Genomic DNA, 19,826 nt, shown 5'->3' with positions numbered 1-19,826 from the left:
CACCCCCACCCCACGGCCACGTTCCACCCCTGCACTGTCGTCTGGTGATCTGGCTTAAGGCCCTCTCGGGCAGGGCAGGGGGGCGAGTTTCCAGAGAGCCCGAGATGGAGGACGAGTCCTGGGGACAGCTGTTGCACGCGGCGCAGGGCCGCCTCTGGGCTCCGCCCTACGTGGCTGAGGCCGCACTGGGAGCCCTCGAGCGACCCAGAAGCACAAATTGGTGGTTTGGGGCCATGCCCTGTTGGGCTGGCCTCCACGAAGCGGAGGAGCTGGCCGTGGGGCGGCACCGTAGCCTTGGCCCCACTACGGGCCCGAAGTCCCCCTCCTCCTGCCCTGACAAGCCCTTCCCTGCCTGCCCTCTGGTCTCTGCTGAGGGCCAGTCCCTGATCACACTCCGCAGCACAGCCCCTCTACTGGGAGCCCGGTTCTTAGAGCACAGCCTCGTCCCCCCCCCCCAGCCCCCAGTTTTTCCCTGGTACACCCTCCCCCCACCTCCAGCTCCCCTATGACCTGGGGTTCCTTCTCAGGGCCCTACCTTAAGCCCACATCCCCTGGTCTCGGCCCCTGTCCCTCACGAAGTCCACATCTGCCTCTGCCGGCCACGCGCACACACCCCGGGCTTGGCCCTCCCACTGCCCCCACCCCCGACTTCTCTGCTCTTCACCTTCCTGATGACCCACGGGGCCCCGGGCCACGGGGCATCCGAGGGACCTCGGCCTTGGCCACAGCCTCTTGGACGATGCACCTGCTCGGCCATGGAGGCGCCTGCCTCTCCCATCAGTGGGGCCTGGCCCAGGAGACACCGTCCCTCCTCCAGGGAGGAGAGAGAAGTCCCTTCCCTTCCAAATGGGGTTTCCGCCCCCTCTGAGGGGCCGGTGGGGGGAGGGGGGCGAGGAGGCAGAGAAGAATGCAGATAAAATAAAAGGTATGAAATGGAAGGTCTTCTCACGTGCGTTCCTGAGCGGTGGGTCCAAGGCCACTACCGGCACAACGGGCTACCCCGGGTCAGCGATGCAATGCTCGGTCGTGGAAGGGGACTCAGGGTCGGACTCCAGTGTTCCCAGGAGCAAGGTAAGCCGAGAGGGAACCCCCTGCCCAGCCTAGGGCCTGAGACTCAGGTTCGAGTCGCTGCAGGTGACTCAACCGACCGGCACCTGGGGCACTTCTAAGGCGGTGTCCAAGCGGTCCCCCTTCTAGCCCGGGGCGGGGTGGGGGGGCGGGGTGGTGGGTCTTCATTCTGCCGCTGGGCCTGCTGGGGACTAAGGGACTGGTGACTGCTCCCCAAAGTGGGGGGCGGGGGGGAAGAGCCACGATCTGTGGTGCGAATTCAGTTCCCCTGATGGCTGTCAGCGTTAGTGGTTCAGGGGAACGGGCACCGAGGATGTTGGAGGACACAAGGTGGGAGACAGTCAGCCCCCAGTCTGAAGGCCAAGAGGAAGGTCAAAGCAAGGGCCTCCCTCACGCCCGGAGGTGGCATCTTCGCATGTATGCCTGTGCCGGGTGTGCACCGGGCCGAGGGGCAAATGTGGGTGGGATCCACCGTGGGCCACCCCTCAAGCCCTGACGTGGATCTGCGTCCACCTGGAGAAAGGCACCCTTTTCCGATTTGTGCAAAGGCACCATAAGGACTCATGGTGGCCCTAGAAGGCGGCCGAGCATGGGTGCGATTCCCCTGGGCGGAGACAGGGCGGGGTGTGTTCCGGGCCATGGGAGCTGCATTCCCAAAGTCACGGGGGCGGGGCATGAAGCGTGAAGAGGGGTAGAGGCAGACTGCCCTGGGAGAGTTGGCTGAGGCCTTCGGTACCAAACCCCAGAACGCATCTGAAAGCTGGAGCAAACCAGAGCCTCCAAGGTGGTTGAGCAGGTAAGCGACAAGGTCAGGCCCACATGTTAGCATCTTAGGCAAAGTCCAGCTGCTTGCTGGCCGGGGCGGAGGAGGGGGGGCGGGGGGTGGTAGAGACCAAAGCTTTCCCTGGGCATCACTGCCTCACTTCTTTGGGAGTGAGTTCAGGTCTTTGTCCAGAAACCACTTGAAGAAACTCCATGGTGCCCAAACATTTGAGGAAGCTGCATGGGCAGTGTGTGTGTGGGCGGCGGCAGGGGGGTGGTTACTGGCTCCAGCTCCTTCCCGTGGAGATTGCGTCTTCCACCGTCCTCTGTCCGCAGCCACCAGCTACCTGCTGGCCGTGATCTCCTCTCCTCTCCTCCTCAACAGCAGAACCCCAGTTTTACTTCCGATGGCAGTGAGCCCGGCTGAAAGGCCACATTTCCAGCCTCCCTGGCACATACAATGTGACTGCGTGACTGAATTTTAGGATTTGAGATGTAAGGAGAAGGTGTTGGAAAAGATTTTTAAGAATGCTCCTTGAAATAGAAATAATCTTGGTGAAGGCTAGTTCTATCTCCTTGTTTCCTCCTGCATTCCGCCTGGGATGCAGATGTGATGGTTGGAACTCCAGCAGCAATGTCGGGCCAGGAGGTGACCTTGAGAATTAGAGCCATGTGGTGAGGATAGTAGAACAAGATAAAAGCCCCCGGGCTTCCCGTGACACCATAGGAGCTTCCTTGTGTCGCCTGCTTCCAGAGTCTCAATAGAAGGAGACCTAAGCTTCTAGTTTGTTTAAGCTACTGGTTCTTTCCCTTGTTTCTATTACTGGCATCCTATGTTAATTATCTACTGCTACATAACAAGTTGCCCCCAAATTTAGTGCCTTAAAACATCAATAATCACTATTATCGCTCTTGGTTTCTGTGGGTGAAGAATTCAGACGGAGAAAACAGGTACGGTTTATCTCTGCTCTGGGACACTTAAGGGCCCTCTGCTGGAAGACTCTGAAGCCAGGGGTGGCTGTTAGAGCCAACACCGAGCTGGCAGAATTCTTAAAAGGAAAATAATGTCTGAGGAGAGGGACAGAGCCTTGTTCCAAAAAGCTCGTAGTCCTCTGCCTTTGCTCTCTGATTGAAACCCGACAGAGCACGGCCAAAACAGAGCACCCGATTTCCAACCTGCGCCCCAACCCTGCCCCTCTCTGTCTTTTCCATCTCGGTAAATACTGCCGCCCTTCACCCAGTTGCTTACTCCAGACGCCTGCGTGGCAGTCCTCTCCTTCTCCTTCTTTTTCATTATGTAACCTCTCAGACATCGCAAAGGTAGAGACGTTGGTGCACGTGGGCTCTTCGTCCTCAGCACCCAGCTCCACAGCCGTCCCCTACCATGACCGCTCCTACCCCATCCACGCACACGCACCCCCACTGGGTTATTTTGAAGAAGATCTGCAGGCTGCAGCATTTCATCCACGAACGCCTTCCTCACTTCCCCGCGTGAAAGATATCACCCAGGATTCTCCCTACAACAGCTCTCTAGGCAGCCCCCGGGTCTTCTCCAAAAAAAAAAAGCTATGGGAGGCAGATGGTCACAGATGCAGATCTTTGAGTTGGATAAAGTGCCAATTCTGCCGCTACGACCTGGGTGATACCGCACTTAAAACAGGGCTCAAATATAGTAAATGCTCAGTAAATTTAGCGATAATCATCACTAGTACTATTCTTGTTATGAATCATCAACAGACACTCCCTACCGCATAGACACGCGCTTCACCAGCTGCCAGCTCACGCAGTAGATGTCCAGTGAGCTGGGGCCAAGTGAAGGATTCTTGAGCTCCTACTGAGACCTCCAACATCCCAGGGTTCCTGTGTCCCGAGGATGGAGCCGCGGAACCCCTTAGCCAGCGGCCCAGGCCAAAGGAGCTTTATGATCCCAGGAAGGTGAACGGACCCAAGAAGGGCACCCAGGGAAACGTGGGCTGCGCTCCCCCCTCCCCGCCCCCGCCCCGCCGTCCAGAGCAAACCACGAAGCTTTGTGTCTCCTTGATGCGGGCCCAGGACCCCTGGCCCCTCAGAGCTTCCCCCAGGTGGCTGGCCCCCGCATTTTTCACGAGTTTCATCTTCTCTCTTACGTCACCCACGCTGCCGTCTATTCTCCGGGGCTCGCGAGTATGAAGTCATCGCCGAGGTGGCCAGGATGTATCTGGAAAGGGTAAGGAGCATCAGGCGTCCAGCCCCAAACTGGCCACACCCCTCAGTCAGGGCCGGCAGCGAGTGCTGTTGTCCTGCTAGGTGAAGGCAAAAAGCTCCTACAAGTCCGATTCAAGAGACAGAAAGAAAAACAGGCTGGCCAACTTCACAAATGCACATCAAGGGCCGGAGGCGGTAGGACTCCAAAGAGGAGTTTCTATCCAGGGGCGCCTGGGCAGCTCACTGCTTGAGCATCTGACTTCAGCTCAGGTCATGATCATGATCTCACGGTTCGGGTTCTTGGGTTCGAGCCCCGCTTCGGGCGCGCTCTGCTCTTCGCGCAGAGCCTGCTTCAGATCTTCTGTCCCCCCCTCTCTCTCTGCCCCTCCCCTGCTCACGCTCTCTCAAAAATAAATAAGCATTAAAATAAAAAAGAGGGAAAAAAAAGAGAGGAGTTTCTGTCCAGAATGTCAGCTGAGACCAAAATCAGCTGTTTTTCAGTAACCCATGGGTATATTCCAGAAGATAGGTGTATTTTTCTTCTCTTTGCTATTTAAAAAACTTGTAAAATGAGAGAAACCAGAATAAAAATACTGAATTCTTTCAGTAGAAGAATTTCACTGGATGTGTTATAAAAGCACAATATGTTATGAAAGACTACAACAGTATAAAGACTAACATTTTAATAAGCCTCCAAAAAACCTAAAAAGTGAATATAGGATCCTTTAAAAATGCAAGCAGTGTGGACATTTATGAAGTTAGGGTCTGAGTTGCCCTCCTGAACTGCTTGCTTAGCTCAGTCTGTTTCCGGAGTCGAACCCGGAAAGCGACGGGCAGTGAGCGCTGGTACTCGCCAGGCAGTTTCTGTAATGCCTCCAGCCGTGGGGTAGACGGAAAGTCAAATCTCTGTCTTCGGCCTGGACCTCTGTCTTGAGTTCTGGCTTCTGGCATCCAGTTGCCTTCTTGAGGCATCCACTCAGGTGACCTTCCAAGCCCTGGAGATGCAAAACTGACCGTGTCATTTATCTCCCCAGACCGGCTTCGTCTTGTTTTGTTCTTTTTTAATGTTTATTTTTTATTTTTGAGAGAGAGAGAGAGAGAGAGAGAGAGAGAGCGTGAGCGGGGGAGGGGGAGGGACAGAGAGAGAAGGGGACAGAGGATCCAAAGCAGGCTCCACGATGACGGCGGCGAGCCCGATGTGGGCTTTTAACCCAGATCGTGATCTGAGCCCCAGTCGGACGTTCTACCACCTGAGCCACCCAGGCGCTCCTGGCTTCTTCTCCCATGTCCCTGCCTCCATGAATAGCACCTTCCGGGAGCCAAAACCCTTCAGCCACCATTCCTCTCCTTCACAGTCAGCCAGTCACTGAGTCCTGTTCATATCTGCTCGCCAACCACCTCCCAGTTGTGCTCTCTCCTCCTGTGCCAACTCTGCCTCTGTCTAGGTTCGCATCCCACCCCCTCCTGCCTGGGCAGTGCCCCAAGTCGTCCGCCATATGTATTCTTGCTGTTCTCCCTTGTGGTTTCTCCGTACCCCTGATCCCTTGCGGACTCTCTGATGCACAGTAGGGCTCTCAATAAATATTGGAAAAAAGAGCGAATGGTTTATTGTTTGAGTGGGCAGGGGGTTCCTGTGGCATCCACCTGACACTTCCCTCTGTGGTAGCTCTTATTCCCACGGGGATACGGCGCTTTGTATTGTGTCCAAATGTCCCAAGTCACACACACAGGAACCAGGAAAATAGCCCTGGGTGAGTACTCTGTGAGACTGTCCCACAGCGGGGCACCTACTAGGGCAGAAAATAAAATCTATATAATTTTTATTATTTATTTATTAGTGAAAGAAACTGCCACTTAAAAGTTGTCTGCTTGGGGCGCCTGGGTGGCTCAGTCGGTTAAACGTCCGACTTCGGCTCAGGTCATGATCTCACGGTCCGTGAGTTCGAGCCCCGCGTCGGGCTCTGGGCTGACAGCGCAGAGCCTCGAGCCTGCTTCGGATTCTGTGTCTCCCTCTCTGTCTCTGCACCTGCCTCGCTCACGCTCTGTCTGTCTGTCTCTCTCAAAAATAAATCAACATTTAAAAAAAGGTGGCTGGCAACTTTCAAGGGGCAGGGTCTCTCACGAATAAACAAACCAACGATAAAAAATAGATTTTTCTCTTCTGTCGCACTTACCGGATGCTCCATGACAGGACCTGCTCCCTGTGGCTAGTGGAATCTCACCCTGACCTAGAATTCTCTTCCTGGTCCCTAAGCGTGGTGGGCCGAATGGTGGCCCCAAGTAAATATGTCCACTCTCTAGTCTCTGACACCTGTGAACATGTCATCTTGCACAGAGAAAGGGGCTTCGCAGACGGGATTGAAGTTAAGGACCTTGAAGTGGAGAGGGGGTTATTGTGAGACATCCAGGTGGAGACACATTTCAACCAGTCCTTCGGGGACTTCTTTGATCTCCTATTTTCAGCGGCCACAGAGAGTGGAGAATCACCGGAGCCTGGGGAAGCGTCTGTCTGTGGATTGGGCAGCTAATGGGTGGGATGGACTGATCTTCCCATTCCTTCCTCCAAAAGCCTTGTAATTCTTTCCTCTGTAGCGTTCCAAGGGAAGTCTGACCCTTCCAGTGAAGGCCAGTGCTAGGTCTAGGCTGGAGTGAGCCTTCTGGAAAAAGCCACCACCAGATGTCTGTGTTAGAGCAAGACAATCCACCCTCCCCTAAGAACCAGCCCCCCCCACCGCCCCCGCCGCCAAATTCCAGGTGTGTGGGTTCCTCATAGGCCTCCATCAGCCATCCTGGATGGGACATGGCCTTCCCAATCTGACTCTGCAAGGCACCCACGGGGCCCTATTCACCTATCATCAGCCACCAGGGGCAAATCTGGCAGCGGAGTGGAGAAAGCGGGGAGGGGAAGGGTTATAGGCATCCCCAGTCCCAAACCTTCTTCCCAGTTCTCCCAGCGTACCTCCATCAGGATCCCGCTGTCCAACGAGGCCCTTCCTTTGATGTAGGACCTGCCACACTGCAGCAAACTCACAGGAAGCCCCAGAATATTATGAAACTTTGAAAGAAACACAGAGACACCAGACATCTGTCAGACAACTGGCAAACTGCTAGCTTGAGGCTGTTCACAGTTTCAACATTGGATCGCACTGCGTTCCTTCGATGACATAATATCTTTGTGAATCTGGGCTTTTGGCAGCTGCCGGATCAAAAGCAAGTACTATTGGGAAAGTCGATGCGTAACAGGAAATGAAGGTGACGATGTCCAATCTGATTCCAAGTTTTGAGAAGCTGTGCAGTGTCCAACAGGCACATATTTCACTAGCAAGCAATTGTGATTACTTAAGAATGAAAAGATTCTTGTATCCTTCGAAACTTTGTTTAATGTTTATTTCTGAGAGACAGAGAGAGAGAGAGACAGAGCATGAGCAGGGGAGGGGCAGAGAGAGAGAGAGGGAGACAGAAACTGAAGCAGGCTCCAGGCTCCGAGCTGTCAGCACAGAGCCCGGCGAGGGGCTTGAACGCACGAACCACGAGATCATGACCTGAGCTGAAGTTGGTGGCTCAACCAACCGAGCCATCCAGGCGCCCCAGTTCTCGTATCTTTCAATGTATGCATATTATTTTTTCAAATGACTGCTGAGTTATTAAAATACAAGTACCTCTTATATTGTTTGGACTTAACTATTAAATGAAACTGTTAGGCATTTAAAAAAAATTTTTTAAGTACGCTTCACACCCAACGTGGGACTTGAACTCACCACCCTGAGATCCAGAGTTACACGCTCCACCAACTGAGCCAGCCAGGTGCTCCTGTTAGAGGTTTTCTTTCTTTCTTTCTTTCTTTCTTTCTTTCTTTCTTTCTTTTTCTTTTCTTTTTTTTTTTGTCGTTGTTTTGTTTTAGTTTTTGTTTCGGCTCGGGGTGCCATGAAAATCTCACTGAGGTCCTCAGATACCGTGAGCCAAGGGAGTTTGAGAGCCTCTGCCATGGGAATTTGATGGGTTTGGGACTTCAGTGTTTGCCGATTCAGCTCTCCTGTGATCAGTTTCTGGACGCTGTGTTCAGGGCTCTCTGGTGCGAGCCTCTTGTAGCAGGTTCGTGCAACCACCCTGAACTTGCTCACTGGCTTCCAGCAGGAAACCTTGACGCTCCCCATAAAGAGTCCTTTTTCTCTCTGCCAGATTATTGTGGCTCCGGCCGACGCTTTAGTATGCCCCTTTTTCCAAATGAGGAGCCAAACATCGAGCCACCAGAGACCCGGCCTCAGGTTCCCCAGCCCTCACGTAGTGAAGCTGGAATCAAAGCAAGGCTGTCTGGTGCAGGGGGACCGCCCTCAGCCACTACTAGCTGACTCCCAGGAAGAACTAAATCCCTGAACTCGCCAAAACCACGCTAAAGCATGGCCACCACCAGATGCCCTAAAACTGCACCACGACCTGACTCCGCCCCTCTTGTCTGCATCCCACAAGGTCACAGACCTCAGAATCCTCTGCCAGAATCACAGCTGACCCCTCCTGTGTTAGGAAGACTTCACGAATCCCCCCCCCCCCCCCACTACTGCCCCCAAATCACAGCACAATCAGCCCAGGAGGTTACACCTCGCAGCTTCTGGCTGAAAGCAAGTTCCCTCTGTCAAGGTCAATCCCGATGGGGCTTTTTCTGCAGACCTGCATCCTTGGGAACACCTCAGAGATATATGTGTGGTTTTCTTTATTCACAGAACTAGATTTCTGAAGTATGTCCATATTCAAGTGGAGAAGCCCACCCGAAAGAATTGTGGACTGACAGTGAACTGTGGGTTGAACAAAAGTTCTCCTTGAAAGGGCTATTTTGAAGATTCCGATTCTGACTTTGAAGGAGCTAAGATGATTGGCAGTGGAAGGAATCACTTAAAATGCCTTAAGTAAAAATGTATTGACTTAAGAAAAAAGCAAGTCCCCTGAGAGGTGGGAATTTTCTAATCAGAGACATGGCTGTCACTGTGGCCTGGCTCTGCTCCAGGGGTGAAGATCACAGAATCTACTGGGGTTCAAACCTCCACTTACTAACTTGGTCAAATGGGGCGGTGGCTTGACACGAGGCACACAGGCTGAAGTGCCTTCTGCCTCCTCGTCTGTCAATCATGATGAGAATGGCACTCACTGCATGGGGGTTGTTACGGGCCTCAAATGGGTGAAGACATTTAAAGCCCTTAGAATAGGACTAGGCATATAATAGCTGCTGCAAGCTCTCATTATTATTTTCACTATGATTTGCCACCAAACCCTACTCCCATTCATAGTGGCCAGGGCGCCTGCGTCGGAATCTCATCTGGAAAGCATCTTATTCTCCGGGCTTTGGGTTGGTTGGGGGGTGGCTCCACCAAATGCCTAACGCAGGCTGTCTAGCTGGGTGTTGGTACCTACTGCAATCCGGTAGGTGTTAGTTCTGCCCCGCTTTAACCTCAGCTCCCCAGTCTGTCCCAATAACCTTTGAAAAACAGTTCATTGAGCCCCTGGCATTGACTCCTGGAGCCCTGGTCTAGTGCGGGAGTGAGCAAGGGAATATTTTCAAATGTAGTGATGAGCGCTGAGATCAATCCTGCTCCAGAAACTGTGACTCTCAGCTTCTACATGAGGGTCCCTGAGTCCGAACCCACTGCTTCCTGCCAAATGCACACCCCTGAGGAAAGTGTCCACAGTTTGGAGGGCTAGTTGGGGGAGGGGAGCACCCAACATTAACAATTTAAGTGACAGTTTGTGCTTTCACCCCTGGGAAACAGGATTCGTGCATAAAGAACAGCTAAAGTCCCACCAGCCACTGCAAAGACTGGCAGGGGCCGCCTCTGCTCACAGAGGCCTCCTTGGGGGTCTTCCAAATATGATGGAGGACACGTGAGTGGATCTGCTATTTTGCCGGTCTGGGGGCAAATATTTGCCAAGGCGGCCAGTATTTGCATAACACAAACATGTAATAAATACTTCAAGGAAGTATTTATTGAACCCTAGTGTGCTTTGGGAGAGGGGCCGGGCTTCCCGGTGCCTGCAAGTCCCGGCGCTGAAAGCAGGTGGCGCCAAAGGCCCATTCATCGACGCCATCCACCCGACTCTCGACCTCGTCTCGGAGCTCCCCCCAGAGAACCTGCAATCTAGACGACCGCAAGCCGTGAGTAGGGAAGGAGAGGGTGCCAGGGCTAGGTTCAGGGGCATCCTGGTCAGGGACAGGAGTTCGGATCCACTAGTCCGAGCATACTCAGAAGGCGAGTCCTGGGCCCCGGAGTCCCGAGAAGGTGGAACGTGTTGGTGGGCGTGGCTATGCATTCACAGTAGGTGGAGCCTGAGAGAAGTCGGGGCTACGCTCTCTGTGTGGGCGGTACTTGTGCTCAGAGCCCCCAACAGGGGGCGCTCTGGGTGGGCGGGACTTAAGGGATCTTCAGGGATGGGGTTTGTGAGTATTCTTAGTGGGCGGACCCGAAGACTCTGTAGGTGGGCCGTTATCTCAGTGAGAAGTAAGGGTGTTAGCAGCTGTATGTGGGCGGAGCTTTCCCCAGTGAGATGGGCCTGGGGCACCGCCCCTATCATTTAAAACTCTGCGAGGGGCGGGGCTTATAGCTGGGGGCGGAGCCCGACGAGGCTCTTAAGGGCAACGCGTAACCACCGGAAGGCGGAATTTGCAGGTCTCCTGGACTTGGGGGAAGTCTCTGCGGGATGTTCTGCACTGCTTAACTGGGTCTCAAGCTCCGAAGAGGGGCGGGGCTTGTGGTTCAGTCGGGTTGGGCACGCTACGCGGCGTGAGGAGACAGTGTAAACTCTTGGTGGAGTTTATACTTCCTGAAAGCGGGAACTAATTAAGAACTGTCCGTCTGCCCAGGCCGCCCTGAGAAGGTGGGGCTTATTGTCCTGGTGGGCGGGGCCATCGTTACTGCTTCGGCCGGGGCGGAGCGGATAGAGCAGAGGGGCGGGGCAATACTTCTTCGAGAATCTCTGAGCTGGCAGGGGGAGAGGCTTGTGGCTTTGGTGGGCGGGGCCTCTGAAGAGCTCCCGCAGAGAGGGTGCTGTGACAGCAGTGGGTGGGCGTGGCTCGTAACTAGGAGGGACCTATCTGATAGTGCCGGGGTCTGTAGGCAGGAGAGTTTCGCGCCTGATTGAGGCGGGGTCTGAGAGTCAATGGGCGGAGCCTACGACACAGCTCCGGGTCTGGGCGGAGCCCGGGCTCGGCGCAGGCGGGGGTTCTGCCCTGGGAGGCAGTCTGTTTAGGCCCGCACGCAGCTCCGCATCTGTTGCTCATTACGGGATGACAAAGAGCCGGCTCTGGGCCCCCTTCCCCACTCCCATCCCCTCCCTCCGACAGCAGTGCATTTAACTCCTTCCTGCCTTTGGGGCGCTCTGGATCCCCTGCCCAGGGTCACGGGAGGGAGCTCCAGTCTGTCCCATCCTGGCAGGCTTTGTCACCCCCTAGAATGCGCCCACATCTCCTTCTCAGACCCGGGCCTCTGGACCACCCCGCGACCTCACTCTCCTGCATCGAATCTCTCCAGCGGAGTCTCGGAGGTTAAAAACTCGGGCAGGATCTGGCGGGGGCGTCTGGTTTGAGTTAGGGGAACTTGAGAACGGGAACTGGGGGCGGTGCGTAGCGTTCCCTCCACCCCCTCCACGGCCCCCGGTGCGTCCCCAGTTATGGCCCCTCCTCTACCGGTCCCCTGGGGCCCGGCCCAGGCCCAGGCCCAGGCCCTGGGGCCAGAGGGTGGTATAGGGCACCCCTCCTCTCCTGTCTGGGTGGTCGTGGTGGTTCTGCTCTGTCCTAATTAGAGGCCCCTTAGAGACTGCAACTGAAAAATTACAGAGGCAGTGGGAACCGGCGCCTCCCTGGCCCAGGTCCCGCCTCTCCGGGTCCCTAAGGCAGTGAGCCCAGGATGATGGAGTTTGCCAGGTTCCCCCAGGCTTTGACTATCCCATTCTGGATTCATGGGACACCTCAGCATGGAGCAACTTGCACAAGCTCCGGTCTCCTGGGTTCTCTCTGTCCCAGCACCACCCACATGGAGAAGGGCAAAATGTGACCCAAGACTGGAAGGTCTTACTCAGAAACCTGCCAAGGGAGCTGGATATGGGATATCTCTCCCAGGTTCTGTGCTCTCCCCATCTCGGCCTGCTAGGCAGACTCCCACCTACTCCCCAGAGCAGGGAGGAAGGGCACCTTCAGAACACCCCTAAACCAAGGGAATGGTAAGCACCCTTGAGTGACCCTGGGCCCCAGCCACCAACTTCTGGGCAGCCTGTGGGCACAGAATAGGAGGTACCAGAGGACAGAAACTCACCCACTAGACTCCCTTCACTCCCCAGAATCACCAGACCCAGAGTTTACCTTTGACTCCTAAATCCCAGTTTGGCTCCAGTTCAGCAGAAGCCTTCATTCTAGAATTCTCCCCCATATTCAGCCCCACTTTTTGGAATTTTGGGTTAAAAAAAAAAAAAAAAAAAAGGAACAAATATGAAACTCTCTCTATGCCAAACCTCCCACTCCTGGGCTCGCTGTGTGACTGTAGGCAAGGCTCTGACTTCTCTGGGCTCCTGTTTACCTGAGAATCTCTGAAGCATACTCTCCCTTAAGGGGTCTTACCTTATTTCCTTGGGCCCAGACAAGCTGAAGGAAGGTCCCCTCTTTTTGCTGAGTCCTCCCAGACCCTCCCCTCAGACATCAATGGGGGTCAGGAACTTTGGGTGAGGTTGGCACCCCATTTATTGGAGAAGACCCCAGCACCCACCCCCTGAGGTCCTGGTGGCCTCGGTGTCTCCTCAGTCTTGAGTGCTGGGCCAGGGAGCAGAGTCCCCAAGAGTCAAGTCTGGTAGCTGACTGACAGAGGAGCCTGGCTGGGTCCGGGGTGGGGGCAGGAAGCCCTCTGTCCAGCTGGGCAGCTCCCATGAGTCCCTGGTGCAGCCTGGGCCATGTGTCCAACGCACGCCCCTTCCCCCCACCCCGCAGAGGGGGGGGCTGCGCCCCATCACACGCTGGTTCTGCAGGTCTGCACCCCCGTGAGGCTGCCCCGGTGGGGCACTGGTTCTGTTGGGCCCTTGCTCCCAGCGTGGGTGACCCAGCGATAGCAGTCGGTAACTCGCTTGTTGGGTGCGTGGGGGCCGCAGCGGGTGCAGTACACGATGCCCAGTGCGAGTAGGACCACCAAGAAGACGCACGTTGGAACGAGGAGAGCCACCAGCAGCCACCGGTCATCCCTCCGGCTGTGGCCTGCCAGACTGGCCTCCCCCGGGGCTGTCGGAGCTGCTGTGGGGGCTGCTGAGGGCAGCCATGGGGCCAGCTTGCGGTCATGGGCACCTTCCCTTGGGACTTGTGGGGGTTTGGAATGGGGGTGTGTAGGGCTGGTGAGTGAAGTCTGGTTAGGGGGATGCTGAGGGGGCTCTGAGGTGAGGGTAGTGCGGAGGGCCGGGGGCTGGGTGGCAGCAGGTACAGGAACTTGATGGGCAGGGGGCACAGGGGATCTGGAGGTAGTGGTCAGAGGGGGCTGGACCGTCGAGGCAATGGGAAGGTGAGTGGCCTGGGCTTTAAGGACTGGGACATCTGGGGAGACAAGGGATTGATGGGCGTTGGAAGTCGTGACCAGAGGGGTGTGGCTGGCAAGGATTTGAGGCAAATGAGTGGTGGTCTGAGTGTCAGTGGCATGGGTGTCCGGAAACACAGGGGACTGGTGGGCAGGGGACAGTTCAGGGTATCTGGCTGAGATAATGGGGGGCCGGTGCGCGGGGGGTCGTGCTGGGTGAGTGGCAGAGATAACAGGGGGCTGGTAGGCAGAGGGCAGATCTGGGCGGCTGGCTGAGACCATGGGGAACTGGTGGTCAGGAGGCAAAGCTGGGTGCCTGGCAGGGATCATGGGGGGCTGATGGGCCAGGGGCGGGCGGGTGGCAGAGATGACAGGGGGTCGGTGGGCAGAAGGCGGTGTGGGGCGTGTGGCAGAGACCAACACAGGCCGGGTGACGGAGAGCACCGAGGAGTGGTAGGGGCCTCTGGGGGCACTCAGTGGGGGTGGCCAGGTGGGGTCCAGGTAGGGCATCCGATGCTCTCCCTCCTCTGGGAAACTAGGTCTGTAGGCCAGGCCGAAGTCAGGTGGCTGCGTGGCCTCCATCCATGGGATCCCAGGCACCTCTGTCCAGCCACCATCAAAGGTCTCCCAGGCCTCGTGTTCATCCTCTTCGTCCTCCCCGTCGTCCAGCAACTCGTCCCCTAGGTCCTGGGAAGCCCGAGCGCCCGTGGCCCCCGCAGGGCTGCAGCTGATGCCATCGGCCTCAAGCTCGTGGCCCTCGCTGCAGTAGCACTCGAAGCCACCGACGTAGTTGACGCACATCTGCTGGCACACGCCGGCGATCTGGCACTCGTCCGTGTCCACGCAGCGGTGCGGCTCATCCTCGGCCGGCCGGAAACCCAGGCGACAGTGGCAGCTGTAGCCCTGCGGCCCACCGGGCTCACATTGCTGCTCACACGGGGCGTGGGCACAGGGGTCCTCGCAGCTTCGCCCGTCGGCTGCCAGCCGGAAGCCCTCGGCGCAGCGGCAGGACACGCGACCATCCACCTCCTCCACACACTCATGCTCGCAGCCCCCATTGTCCGGGCCGCAGCCGGTCCCTGGGCACAAGGGCCCGGCCCGAGACCAGCCCACGCGGCCCTCGGGCTGCTTCACGCACAGCAGGGAGGCCTCTCTGCCAGCCTGGCAGGGCACGGCAGCTACGGAGCCGAAGGGCAGCCACTCAAAGTCGGTGGAGACCAGGTGGAAGGGCGTGGTGTAGACCGCAGGGCCCGCCTGGCCCGCCTCATCTGGCAACGCGGGGCAGGAGCCCTCGAAGCCGAACTGGCACAGGTAGCCATCGACGGCCAGCGTGCACGAGCCCTCGAGCCAGCGATGCTCTCCACTGGCCTCAAGGGCCGCGCAGCGCTGGGCCGGGCAGGGCCCCCCTGTGGCTGGTTGGGCCCAGTTGGTGAAGGCCGTGTCCTGGTCTCCCGTGGTCCACGTGAAGCCGCGCAGCGGGCGCTGCGGTTGGCACTGCCGGGCCTGCCGCTGCAGGCCGATCCACAGCAGCCGGCTGGCCGGGCCGGCCCCCACCAGGCTGTCCACACGCTGGGCCTCCTCGGGGGTCCGCGGCGTGGCCAGGTCGCCCCCCAGCTCGCGGCAGGCCCGCCAGGCCTCCAGGAAGGTGCGGCGCCGCGGGAAGAGCGCGTAGCAGCTGCCGGGGCCACAGATGGCCCGGGGCTCGGCCGCCCAGGGGGCCTGGCCCAGCGTGGGCACCGCGGCCGCCCAGGCCAGCAGCAGGCGCAGCAGCATCGCGACGCCCCCCGACTGGCCCGGGCCCCGGCCCGCGGACGCTCTTGACAGGGGGTGGGACCGGGGCCTCTGGCGGGCGGGCCGGGGGCGGTCCTGGGCCGGGCTCAGGCCTTGTAAGGAGTGGGCTGGGGCCGCTGCCAGCTCCCTGCTCCCGCTCCCTCGGGGCAGCCCGAGCAGGAAGCGGTCGGGCGGGGGGCAGAGGTGGGGGGTGCTGGAGGTTGGGGGCGGGGGGAGGTGCAGCTCGCGGACTGGGAGTCGAGGAGAGGGGGAGATGCCTGCCCAGCGGGCTGAAAGACCCTCAGAAAACCCCAGCGCCGTCTGGGGCTCTTGGTGGTGAGCTGAGGTCCCTTCCCAGAGACTCGGAGATCCGCTGTGGACACACCGACCTCATCGCACTTGCGAACGGTCTCTGGGCCCAGCTGCTCATCATACATGTGGAAACTCGCTCTGACTCACGCCCCTCACACCACACACGTGCGTGCGTTCCTCTCCCCACACAGGAGCCCTCTCTCGGCACCGTCCCCTCATCCCAGCTCTGCACACGCGAACCCCCTTAGACGCACATACTTAAGTGGCGTGGCATTCTACATGTCCTCACGCATGACATCCTTCACATTCGTGTGCAGGCCCTGAATGGAAACCACCTTGATCACGCGGGCATGGGCATCACCAAACCCTCATTTATATACTAAACTCCTGCCTCAACCTCCCCCCACTCCTCAGCTGCCTGGCTCCAGCTGGTGTGTGGGGGGAAGGAGGGGGGCGGGGGGTGGGCTGCCCTCCCTTCACCTCTGCTCAGCCTGGGGCCCTGGGAACCTGGGCTTAGAGGGGGAGGAGGCAGCCCCCAAACAGGAAATGCTTCTCTGGGCTCCTGCTGCAAGAGGGCAGGGTGCATGGGGGAGGGGGCCAGGCGGGGGCTAGGCTGCACTCAGGGTGAGCAGGGCCGGCTGGGAGGGGACTGGTGAGAGGCCATGCATGGGTGTGAGGTTCACAATGACACATACATGTGTATGTGACACAGGCGTCACATGTGTGGAGCCCTCCCTGCCCCCGGAGTCTGCTGCGTGGGCCTGGCCAGGGTCCTCCTCCCGCCCCTCTTGGAGGCCTCTGGAGGCATGTGCACTGAGCCCATCATCCAGGCCAGTCCCCGGGGAGCTGGTTGTCAGATTAACCCGTGAACACCCACTGCACTCTTGGCAGAAGTTTGAGCTGGGGGACGGGGCGTGGAGGAGTGGTTCTGGCCCTCAGTGCTCTGCCACTGATGTGCTGTGTGACTGCTGGGAAGTCACTGACCCTCTCTGGGTCTCCGTTTTTCTTATCTACAAAATGGGGTAGTGTGTCAGGGCCTTTCAGCTCAGCAGGGCTATTGTATCATAGCACTCAGTGTTTGCAAATGTGCTTTGTCAGCTGCAAAGCATGAGGCAAGTGTTCCTTAGTCTTCTGAGCACATCATCTGGGTCGGGGGTGGGGACCAGGGCAGCTTTTCTAACCACCTCAAGGTGCCAGGGCTGGCCCTGCAGACATGGCCCGTCCCCCTGAGAACCCGGGCTTTTGAAGAGCTTGCTATCTGCCTGGAAGGTCATTCTTTCAGGGTCCACGTCTGTGAAGTGCATAGACTTATCCCCCTTCTCATGAGAGGAAAGTCAATATGGGGTAGTTCATCCTTCCTTTGGCTCAGGCCCAAAGCCTTGAGATCATCCTTGACTCCTCTTTCTCCCACACCCCACGTCCAATCTCTCAGCAAATCCTGTTGGCTTCACCTTCAAATTAGATCCACAACCTGACTGCTTCTCACCACCTTCTTTGCCACCCTCCTCTGGCCTGTGCAACTGTCACCTTCCACCTAGATTCTTGCAATAGCCTCCCCTCTGGTCTCTGTCTTGCCTTCTCCATTCTGCAGGAGGGGTGTCTTTAAAACCTAAGACGGATCTAGTTACTCCTGCTCAGAACCCCTCGGGCCCCTGTCTCACTCAAAGGACAGCCCAACGCCTTGGCCATGGCCTCCAGGTTGATGTGGTCTGCCCCCAAACTTCTCACCCCTCTTCCCCTACTCGCTCTTCTGCTCCAACTATCTGGCCTCATCTCGTGGCTGCGTCTGAAACTTACCAGGTACATGTCTGTCTCTTGAGGGGCTGCGTTGTGCATTGTAAGAGGTTTAGCAGTATCCCCGGCTTCTGCCTAGATGTCAGTAGCATCCTTGCAGTTGGGACAATCAAAAACGTCTCCGGACGTTGCCAAATATTATGTCCCCTGGGGACTACATCACCCCCAGTGGAGAACTCTTGTCCTAGGAGACCGTGAGCTCCGTGAGGGCAGCGTCATGGTCTTGTTCCCTGCTGTATCCCCTGGGCCTGGAGAGTTCCTGGCCCATAGATGCTGCTCAGCGGGGTTTGTCAAATTAATGGATGAATGGGGCTCAGGTAAGGCCCTGGGCCATGCTGGGGGAATGAGGCTGTGTGGAGGGAAAGCCCACCTGCTCCCCACACTCACCCAGCCTTCCCCAGAAGTCAGGCCATTTCAGAACTGGGAGATCCCTGGGAATCAGTAAACCTTTTTGCAGGTAGGGACACTGAGGCCCAGGGAGTCTCAGAGCAAGTCTGTGGCAGGGCTGGGACTAGAACCAAGGCCTCCTGGCTCATCCCAGTACTCTAGTTGCCGCAGTGCCCCGAGGAGCCATCAAGCAGGGTCTGAGAGCTGGGCATGGCATCGAGAGGATGGGGGGAGGCATCCTAGACAAAGTGCTGAGGTCAAGATACCTTTGGAGAATACAGAGGACTCCACTGAGCCTGGAGTGAGGGACGGGAGTGAAGGGACAACGTCAGAAAGCGGGCAGAGGCCTGGATTGGATGGCAGTAAGCTACCCCTAAAAGGCTGGCCTCCATCATGGGGACCATGGGGAAGAGGTATGATGGGAGTTCCCTGTGGCTGGTGTGTGGTGGGTGGAGGGGGGACTGGAGGCCAGGGACCAGTTAAGAAGTTGTTGCAATAGTCTGGGAGAGGGGAGGGAGCTGGCTGGAGAGCCGGGCAGCAGGGCGGGCCGGGCTGGGGGAGGCAGCCTGTAGAGGCTCCTCAGGGGCTGGCCGGAGCCTGATCCAAGGGTGTGGCGGGCCCAGTCATGATTCGGGCAATGGCCCGTGCTGCTGGGGCGTCTGAGGGGAGGCTGCAAGCCGTCTGGCCAGTAGGCCGGTCAGATCAGAGGTCAGGACTCCGGCCTCAGTTGGGGTGAAGGGTTGGAGGGCAGGCAGGAGAAGCAGGAGGCAGAGGGTCAAAGGCCAAATTCCAGATGGTGTGGCTGGGCTGACTTGCGAGTTGAGAGATGGCTGAGCCATGAGGAGGGCGGGGGGGGGGGGGGGGGAGTAGAGAGAGCCGGGGTGGGCACCTCTGACCCCCACAAAGCTAAAGGTTTGGTGGGTTGAGAATGAGGCTTGGAGCCGCACCTAGGTACCTAGTTCAGGTAGGCGACTAGCATTCCCCTGCTCCCATCCAGGATGGGAGGTGTGGGGTTGAGGCCGGGCGGGTGGGGGGGTGGGGGGGGGGGGGGGGGGGGATTGCAATAGGCACAGCAACAGGGACCTGGGGGGGGGGGGGGGAGAGAGAGGGGCTGGTTGAGGTCTTACCCTTTCTGGCAGCTCCATTGAGCCTGACTTCCCCCACAGCACAGAGAAGATGCTAATCCATGCAATACATGCTCGGATGATGGGTGGGCGGATATATCGCGGGTGCCTGCACGGGGCGGGGGTGGGGGATGCATGAGTGCGCGCATGGGTGGACCGGTGTTTGGGTAGGAGAATGGGTGGATGCACGGGTGGGTGGACAGAGTGACAACGGATGGATGTGGGAAGGAGTAAGCGAATGGACGGATGGGTGGCTAAGTGTGTGGGTGTGTGGGTGAGATTTTAGATGCACGGCTGGAGACAGGGACCCGGGCAGCTGCGCTCATTCATGGTGAGCCGCGCCATGATGGGTGGCACACTCAGAACGTGACTCTGTGGGTCTGTAGGCGCGCAGTCCGGGAGGGGGGGACAGCTTGGGCTGTACCACTGGTGGGAATCGTGTGTGATGCTTCTCTGTCACCACAGTCTGTTTTCTCTGTTGGGGCCTGAGGCCACTGGGTCTTCTCAGCAGGGACGGAGACAGCTCAGGACGCCAAGCTCTGCTCACAGCGTGGGTTGGGAGGCTGGAGTTCTCTGCTCCGATCATGGCCCATATGAGGAGAGCTCACCTTGAGACGGGCATGAAAACAGAAGCCCACTTCCCCAGAAGGAGCCTTGTCTTCCAGCTACTGGGACAAGCCAGACAGTGGTTTTGGATGCAGTGTGTGGGCCCGTGGGGGTGGGGGTGCAGGCGGCCTGCAGAGGGGTTGGCCTGAAGAGAGCCTAGCGGAACAGCCGGGATGGGGGGGTTGAGTATGATTGGGGGGCGCCCCCTGGGCAGGCGTCCTAGAACCTTGGCACGGTCTGCCGCTGAGCCAGCACATTGCTTTGTATACAAATCACCTCCTTTCCTCCT

The 19,826-nt window shown here is 57.8% G+C and overlaps 1 protein-coding gene across 1 annotated transcript; it reads right to left on the bottom strand.

Annotated features, from left to right (window-relative positions):
- Window positions 1-12,712: 12,712 nt before the first annotated feature.
- CD248 (CD248 molecule) lies at window positions 12,713-15,421 on the bottom strand. The gene has a single exon (XM_049615807.1). The coding sequence runs from the start codon at window positions 15,315-15,317 to the stop codon at window positions 12,993-12,995; it is 2,325 nt and encodes a 774-aa protein (XP_049471764.1). The 5' UTR covers window positions 15,318-15,421; the 3' UTR covers window positions 12,713-12,992.
- Between the last annotated feature and the right edge of the window lie 4,405 nt (window positions 15,422-19,826).

The sequence above is a fragment of the Panthera uncia genome, chromosome D1, assembly GCF_023721935.1.
Source record: "Panthera uncia isolate 11264 chromosome D1, Puncia_PCG_1.0, whole genome shotgun sequence".
Classification (NCBI taxonomy): Eukaryota; Metazoa; Chordata; class Mammalia; order Carnivora; family Felidae; genus Panthera; species Panthera uncia.
This window is presented reverse-complemented; position numbering and strand designations above follow the sequence as displayed.